This window comes from Triticum aestivum, chromosome 6D (genome assembly GCF_018294505.1).
Source record: "Triticum aestivum cultivar Chinese Spring chromosome 6D, IWGSC CS RefSeq v2.1, whole genome shotgun sequence".
Taxonomy (NCBI): Eukaryota; Viridiplantae; Streptophyta; class Magnoliopsida; order Poales; family Poaceae; genus Triticum; species Triticum aestivum.
The window spans coordinates 170,132,394-170,141,500 of NC_057811.1; the positions used below are offsets into that span (position 1 = coordinate 170,132,394).

At 46.6% G+C, this 9,107-nt stretch overlaps 1 protein-coding gene across 1 annotated transcript; it reads left to right on the forward strand.

The window, feature by feature from the left end:
* The first annotated feature begins 228 nt into the window (after positions 1 to 228).
* LOC123144345 (3-ketoacyl-CoA synthase 11) lies at positions 229 to 2,445 on the forward strand. The gene is made up of 2 exons (XM_044563446.1): positions 229 to 386; positions 682 to 2,445. The coding sequence occupies exon 2, from the start codon at positions 689 to 691 to the stop codon at positions 2,261 to 2,263; it is 1,575 nt and encodes a 524-aa protein (XP_044419381.1). The 5' UTR covers positions 229 to 386; positions 682 to 688; the 3' UTR covers positions 2,264 to 2,445.
* Positions 2,446 to 9,107: the final 6,662 nt, after the last annotated feature.

Consider the following 9,107-nt stretch of genomic DNA (forward strand, 5'->3'; position numbering starts at 1 on the left):
CCAGCGCATGCGAGGCCCCACGTGGCCGCGGAACAGATCGCCCTTACGGGTACATTAAACTGTACCCAACTAAACAGCCCAGTCAGACGCGGGCCGCCCGGTCGTCGCCCCACGATCCATTCCAGCCGTCCGTCGCGAGCCGCCGGCTGCATCCAAGCTGGCCGTCCCCGTCGCCGACTGGTGGGCCACCACGATTATTCCCCCTCGTGCCATCTATTAAATGCCGGCTTCCGTTTCCCTTCCCCTCCCCCCCTCCCGTGTTGCTCGCGACGGCAAGTTCAGGAGAGAGACGAGTGCGGCGCCAGAAGAAGGCGGAGGAGGAGGACCCGGCGCCGTCTCCGAGGCGGAGCCCGGCGGCGCTGATCGTCGCTCCGGCCATTTGAGCGGTATGCTTCGGAATCCGTCTGTGTCATTTCCGTTCTGAATTACATACTGTATTTTTATTGTATTATTATTATCGGCCGTGGACTGCCTCGTGGGTGGCCGAGGGAGGGAGGGGAGGTAGGCGGCCATGAACTCGAAACGCATCTCGATTCGCACCTTCGTGCCGGGGCAATACAAGATTCGTTTTGCCGTCTAGAATTTACTAGGGGTTAAAACTTTCAGCTGCCAGATCTCGCATTTTGAATTTCTTCCGCCGTTTATCTGACCCACGGAAATCTGCGTTTCCTCGATCCGCAGGGGCACCATGTCGATGGAGGACAGCACGCCGCCGGCCGGTGCCGGTGCCAGCGCCGGCGAAGGCGCGAGCTCGCCGTCGCCGTCGCGTCGGCTGCCGGACTTCCTGCAGTCGGTGCGGCTCAAGTACGTCAAGCTGGGGTACCACTACCTCATCACCCACGGCATGTACCTCCTGCTCACCCCGCTCATCGTGCTCATCGCCGTCCACCTCTCGACGCTCTCTCCGGGCGACGTCGCCGACCTGTGGACGCACCTCCGCTTCAACCTCCTCTCCGTCATCGCCTGCTCCACGCTCCTCGTCTTCCTCTCCACCGTCTACTTCCTCACCCGCCCGCGCTCCGTCTACCTCGTCGACTTCGGCTGCTACAAGCCCGGCCCGGAGCGCCGGTGCTCGCGTGAAACCTTCATGCGCTGCTCCAAGCTCACCGGCAACTTCACCGAAGCCAACCTCGATTTCCAGCGCAAGATCCTCGAGCGCTCGGGTTTGGGCGAGGACACTTACATCCCTCCCGCCTTGGTCACCGTGCCGCCCAACCCCTCCATGGAATTGGCGCGCCAAGAGGCGCAGGTCTGCATGTTCGGTGCCATCGACAACATGCTCGCCAAGACCGGGGTGAAGCCCAAGGACATTGGGATTCTTGTTGTGAATTGCAGCCTGTTCAACCCAACACCGTCACTGTCCGCCATGGTGGTGAACCATTACAAGCTGAGAGGGAACATAGTCAGCTACAATCTGGGAGGAATGGGGTGCAGTGCCGGGCTCCTGTCCATAGATCTGGCCAAGGATTTGCTCCAGGTGCACCCCAACTCGTATGCAATGGTGGTCAGCACGGAGAACATTACCCTGAATTGGTATTTTGGGAACAACCGGTCGATGCTTGTGTCAAATTGCCTGTTCCGGATGGGCTGCGCTGCGATCCTTCTGTCGAACAAGCGGTCAGACAGGAGGAGGTCCAAGTACGAGCTGGTACACACTGTGAGGACTCACAAGGGTGCAGATGACAAGTGCTTCAGCTGTGTCACCCAGGAGGAGGATGATAGCGGCAAGGTTGGCGTGGCACTATCCAAGGACCTCATGGCGGTGGCTGGGGATGCGCTCAAGACGAACATCACAACGCTTGGCCCGCTTGTGTTACCATTCTCGGAGCAGCTGCTGTTCATGGTCACATTGGTTGGCAAGAAGCTGTTCAAGATGAAGATCAAGCCATACATTCCTGACTTCAAGCTGGCATTCGAGCACTTCTGCATCCACGCTGGTGGGCGCGCTGTGCTTGATGAGATAGAGAAGAACATGGACCTCACCGACTGGCACATGGAGCCGTCCCGGATGACTCTCTTCCGGTTCGGCAACACGTCCAGCAGCTCGCTCTGGTACGAGCTGGCCTACAGCGAGGCCAAGGGGAGGATCAGGAGGCGCGACAGGATCTGGCAGATAGCGTTCGGTTCGGGGTTCAAGTGCAACAGCGCTGTCTGGAAGGCGCTCAGGTCAGTGAACCCTGCGAAGGAGCAGAACAACCCCTGGATGGACGAGATCGACACATTTCCGGTGGTGGTTCCCAAGGTTTCCAAGGTTGTTGAATAGCTTTGCCTGTTCAGTAATATACCACCCGGAACAGCAAGTGAGCAAATCTTGCCATTGAATTCGACTGTATGCAATTTGTTTGGGTGATCTGTCGGGGTATTAATTTTAGATGATTCCATTTAGGTGGTACAGAGGGGTGTGGTGTCGTGCTGTTCACTTTTTATCCATTGATCAGTTCTTAACATCTTTGTGTTCCATGTGGATCGAGAATCTTGGCCCCGAAAGGAGCAACTGCGTTGCATTAATTTTTCCATGCGCACTGCGCATTTGATTTGTTCCGAATGTTGGCCATCATATCGTGCTAACCTGTCGGCATTTGATTTGTTCCGAATGTTGGCCATCGTATCGTGCTAACCTGTCGTCTATGATGAGTTCTGTCTTTGATGTGCATTGCACGCTAAAATCGCCACACCTAAGTTGAGGTGTTAGCCACACCCGTGGCACGCCACAGGAAGTGTGGCGGGCAAAATGGGCGCCACATATCTTGAGAATCTCTGCTGCAGAAGCTCCTTTGCACTGTGGCGAGCCAAACCTGCATACAGCACCAAACACCTGCCTAAGGAGGTGTGCCCGTAACAGCTTTGGCGTGGCAATCTATGACTGGGAACCAAATAGCCCCGTAGTTAAGATATCATCTGATAATAGAACGGCTGGGTCGTTGTTGTTGTTGAGATTTCATTAAAAATTTGTTATTTGGTTCGGCACAGTGAGAAGATGGTATGCGTTTTATTTTTATTATTGGTTTGGTTTGGTGGGTGAAAAAGATGATGTGTGTTTTATTTTGTATATATAATGCGGTGTGTTGTTGGGCTTTTTGGCAGTGTAATTTTGTGTTATCTACTACTCCCTCCGTCCCATAATATAAGAGCGTTTTTTACAGCGTTTTTTACACTAGGGAGTACTTATGTGGGAAATTTCTTGGGCTGGTGGCCATATCTATGTTGGTGTTACAGTGTCATATGTTAGATTTTTTTTAGGTGATGAGATAATGCGCGGGACTGATGTGTTTTTAGGTTGCTTGTTGCTGACTAATTTGAGAAATCATTACCCAGTCAAAATCATAAATTAAATCCACTAATACCTGAACTGAACGAGTGCTCCTTGAAAAATTATTGGCCCTGATAAAATGGTAAATCAAATTTACAAACACCTCAATTGAATGGAGGTCCTCTAAAATAAAGAAGCGTCATGTATTAGGTGTTGGTTGATACACGGAGTTTTGGAATAATATTCTACCTTGACTGAACCGAGAGCATGTAACGAGATGCGAGGTGAAGAACTATTCACACATTGACTTCTCTTTTGAAAGAGCCAAAACAAGACTTTTCTGTCTGCATAAAATATCCGGTCTAGTCGTGCGTGCCAAAAATGGAGCGGAAACTTTTTGAATTTTCCTCTTGAAAAATAAGTTCTGTCATTGCTATGAGATGCCGATGTATTTTTTTGGGATGTGGGAATCGCAGAACCAAATATTTTTTGATTAAATATAAATATAAATAAACTAATATTTGCAAAAGCGATATGTACAAAGAAGGAAAATAAATTTGACAAAATGGCACACTTCTCACATGATACTTTGATCCTATGTCGCACATTTCATTTTCTTTGATAAAATGACACACTTAGAAGTTGATAGCTAAACAAAAGGCATAAAGTGATCAGTTATCTCTATTTTCTTGGCTTGGCGCACATCTCAAACTGTTGCGGACGATTTTGCCCTTCAGCCTGTTTTTCTAGCTAGATCGAATCTCACCGAGCAAAAGTAGCCATGAGGGGCATCGTCTATCTTGTTGCATGGTATGAAATGTGCCATTTTTGAGAATCGGTCCACAACAACAAAGATGGAATCCTTTTCATTTCGATTTTTAAGCAAACCAAGTACGAAATCCATACTAATATCCTCCCATGGTTGATATGGAATTGGAAGTGGCATATGTAAACCATGAGATTGGGCTTTGGTCTTAGCTTTGCGGCAAGTAGAGCATTTGTTGGTGAAGCGTGCCACGTCGCGGAACATCTTTGGCCAAAAGTACTTGAAGGAGAGAGTGGCGAAGATCTTGTCGCGTCCAAAATGTTCCATGATTCCACCTCCGTGAGCCTCTTGCAAAAACAACAAACGAAGAGAAGACTCGGGTATACAAAGTTTGTTAGCACGCATAAGGTAGCCATCTTTGATATAAAAGTTCTCCCAACAAGTGTGAGTAAGACATTTGGCATGAGGAAGTGCAAAAGAAGGATCATTCGCATAAAGATCTTTAATATGCTCAAAGCCAATCACATTTAACTCAAGTGTAGTAACAAGCATGCATATGCGCGGGAAAGAGCATCCGCCACAACATTTTCTTTGACTTTAATGTACTTGATCACATAAGGAAAAGACTCAATAGATTCACTCCATTTAGCATGCCGTTTATTCAACTTAGTTTGACCCTTAAGGTACTTTAGAGTCTCATGATCGGTATGTATGACAAATTCACGTGGGCGAAGATAATGTTCCCAAACATGCAATACTCGCACTAAAGCATACAATTCTTTGTCATATATGGGATAGTTAAGTTGAGCACCGGAAAGTTTTTCACTAAAATATGCAATGGGTCGCTTTTCTTGCATCAAGACTCCACCAATCCCATGACCACTAGCTCACAATGAACCTCAAAAGTTTCGGTGAAATCGGGTAAGGCAAGAATTGGGGCATGTGTAAGCAAAGATTTGAGCTCATCAAATGCGGTAGATTGAGATGGTCCCCAAACAAAAGGTGCATTTTTCTTACTCAAAGCATGCAACAATGCAGAAATAGTGCTAAAGTCTTTCACAAAGCGACGATAAAAACTCGCTAGACCAAGGAAACTACGCACTTGTTGCAAATTCGTGGGTTGGGGCCAAGTTTTAATTGCTTCAATTTTAGACTCATCTACATGAACTCCCTTGGAAGACACAACAAAGCCCAAAAAAACTATCTTGTCAACACCAAAAGTGCATTTCTCCATATTTGCATAGAGACGCTCTTTTCTAAGAGTTTGCAAAACGGCCCTAAGATGATTCACATGCTCTTTGAGGGATTTGCTAAACACAAGAATCTCGGCAAAGTAGACCACAACAAACACACCAATGTAAGGACGAAGCACATAATGCATAAGACGCATGAAAGTACCGGGTGATTCCGATAAACCCATAGGCATAACTAACCACTCATACAAACCAAACTTTGTTTTGAAAGCGGTTTTCCATTCATCACCTTCTTGTATGTGGATTTGATAGTCACCACTTTTAAGATCAATTTTTGAGAAAATAGTGGCACCGCTAAACTCATCTAACATATCATCAAGGCGTGGAATGGGATGCCTATATCTAACGGTGACAACATTGATGGGTCTACAATCAGAACACATGCGAAAGCTACCGTCTCTTTCTGGCACAAGAATGACCGGTACGGCACAAGGACTCAAACTTTCACGCACATGTCCATGATCTATGTGTTGGGGAACGTAGCATGCAATTTCAAAAAATTTCCTACGATCACGCAAGATCTATCTAGGAGATGCATAACAACGAGAGGGGAAGAGTGTGTCCACGTACCCTCGTAGACCGAAAGCGGAAGCGTTAGCTTAACGCGGTTGATGTAGTCGAACGTCTTAGCGATCCAACCGATCAAGCATCGAACGTACGACACCTCCGAGTTCTGCACACGTTCAGCTCGATGACGTCCCTCGAACTCTTGATCTAGCAGAGGGTCGAGGGAGAGTTCCGTCAGCACAAAGGCGTGGTGACGGTGATGCTGATGTGATCCGCGCAGGGCTTCACCTAAGCACTACGACGCTATGACCGGAGGAGTAAACTGTGGAGGGGGGCACCACACACGTCTAAGAGAATAACTGATGTACTTTGGGGTGCCCCCTTGCCCCGTATATAAAGGAGGGGAGGAGGAGGCCGGCCAACAAGGGCGCGCCAGGGAGAGGGGAGTCCTACTAGGACTCCAGTCCTAGTAGGATCCCCCCTTTTTCCTCCTTCCAGAGGGGGAAAGGGGGAAAGGAGAGGGAGTAGGAGAAGGAAGGGGGGGGGAGGTGGCGCCCCCTTCCCTAATCCAATTCGGCCTCCTCCCTTATGGGGGGGGGGCGCACCAGCCCTTGTGGGCTGGTTAGCCTCCCTCGTATGGCCCATATGGCCCATATCTTTCCCCGGGGGGTTCCGGTAACCCCTCCTGTACTTCGGTATGTACCCGATACACTCCGGAACCCTTCCGGTGTCCGAATACTGCTTTCCAGTATATCAATCTTTACCTCTCGACCATTTTGAGACTCCTCGTCATGTCCGTGATCTCATCCGGGACTCCGAACAAACTTCGGTCACCAAAACACATAACTCATAATACAAATCGTCATCGAACGTTAAGCATGCGGACCCTACGGGTTCGAGAACTATGTAGACATGACCGAGACACATCTCTGGTCAATAACCAATAGCGGAACCTGGATGCTCATATTGGTTCCTACATATTCTAGGAAGATCTTTATCGGTCAAAACCGCAAAACAACATACGTTATTCCCTTTGTCATCGCTATGTTACTTGCCCGAGATTCGATCGTCAGTATCCTTATACCTAGTTCAATCTCGTTACCGGCAAGTCTCTTTACTCATTCCATAATGCATCATCCCGCAACTAACTCATTGGTCACATTGCTTGCAAGGCTTATAGTGATGTGCATTACCGAGAGAGCCCAGAGATACCTCTCCGATACTCGGAGTGACAAATCCTAATCTCGATCTATGCCAACCCAACAAACACCTTCGGAGACACCTATAGAGCACCTTTATAATCACCCAGTTACGTTGTGACGTTTGATAGCACATAAGGTGTTCCTCCGGTATCCGGGAGTTGCATAATCTCATAATGAGAGGAATATGTATAAGTCATGAAGAAAGCAATAGCAATAAAACTTAACGATCATTATGCTAAGCTAACGGAAGGGTCTTGTCCATCACATCATTCTCCTAATGATGTGATCACGTTCATCAAATGAAAACACATGTCTATGGTTAGGAAACTTAACCATCTTTGATTAACGATCTAGTCAAGTAGAGGCATACTAGGGACACTTTGTTTTGTCTATGTATTCACACATGTATCAAGTTTCTGGTTAATACAATTCTAGATGAATAATAAACATTTATCATGATATAAGGAAATATAAAATAAAAAAATTATTATTGCCTCTAGGGCATATTTCCTTCAGTCTCCCACTTGCACTAGAGTCAATAATCTAGTTCACATCGCCATGTGATTTAACACCCATAGTTCATATCGTCATGTGACCAATACCCAAAAGGGTTTACTAGAGTCAATAATATAGTTCACATCGCCATGTGATTAACACCCAAAGAGTACTAAGGTGTGATCATGTTTTGCTTGTGAGAGAAGTTTAGTCAACGGGTCTGCCACATTCAGATCCGTATGTATTTTGCAAATTTCTATGTCTACAATGCTCTGCATGGAGCTACTCTAGCTAATTGCTCCCGCTTTCAATATGTATCCAGATTGAGACTCAGAGTCATACAGATCGGAGTTAAAGCTTGCATCGACGTAACTCTTTACGATGAACTCTTTATCACCTCCATAACCGAGACATATTTCCTTATTCTACTAAGGATAATTTTGACCACTGTCCAGTGATCCACTCCTGGATCACTATTGTACCCTCTTGGCAAACTCATGGTGAGGTACATAATAGGTCTGGTACACAACATAGCATACTTTATAGAACCTATGACTGAGGCATAGGGAATGACTTTCATTCTCTTTCTATTTTCTGTCGTGGTCGGGTTTTGAGTCTTACTCAACTTCACACCTTGCAACACATGCAAGAACTCCTTCTTTGACTGTTCCATTTTGAACTACTTCAAAATCTTATCAAGGTATGTACTCATTGAAATTTTTTATCAAGCGTCTTGATCTATCTCTATAGATCTTGATGCTCAATGTGTAAGCAGCTTCACCGAGGTCTTTCTTTGAAAAACTCCTTTAAAACACTCCTTTATGCTTTCCAGAAAATTCTACATCATTTCCGATCAACAATATGTCACTCACATATACTTATCATGTAACATCCCAAATTTTCAATTTGGTATGTTATACATAGATCATCATTGCATATCATGTTTTATTGCATTTTGACAAATCCTCGATAAATCCTAAGCAACTCAAGGACCCTCGGAGAGAGTTGGGGATTTTCTCGAGTTTCCATATTTGATTTTCATCAAATAATAAGACGAGGATTTTTGGTTTTAATTATTTTCTCTCCGGAAAAATATTTCATTTTAAAAATAAACGAGAGGAGAAAATATGACTTCTCCAAAACAATTGAAATACTGGAGGAAAAATGTTAAAATCTTTTATTGGAATTTATGCGGATTTTTTTTGCAATTTTATTGCATTAAAAATATTGCATGTTTTCAAAATATTTATTTTGAGTTAAAAAAATGTTCACCCTATTCTAGATTTTCTAACTAGACGGGGAAAATTTATTTTATATTTTTCTGATTTTTATTTATTTTTCTATGAATTATTATCCGTGGAACTTATTTATAAAAAAAACTGCGCAACGCCCGACCGGGCCGAAGCCCAGCCGAGCGCCGGCCCGCCCGCGCCCTCTCCTTCCTCCGCAGGGGAGCCGCCGCGCCGCCGGAGTCCGCCATGGCCACGGGACCGAGCCGCCCCGGAGCTTGCCCCCTCCTCCAAGCTTGCTACCCCCCCTCATATATACCCCCTCTCTCTCTTCCCCTCAACCCGCCGCCGCCGCCGCACTCATCCCGCCGCCGTCGCCGCCGGGAGCCGCCGCCCCTCGCCCTC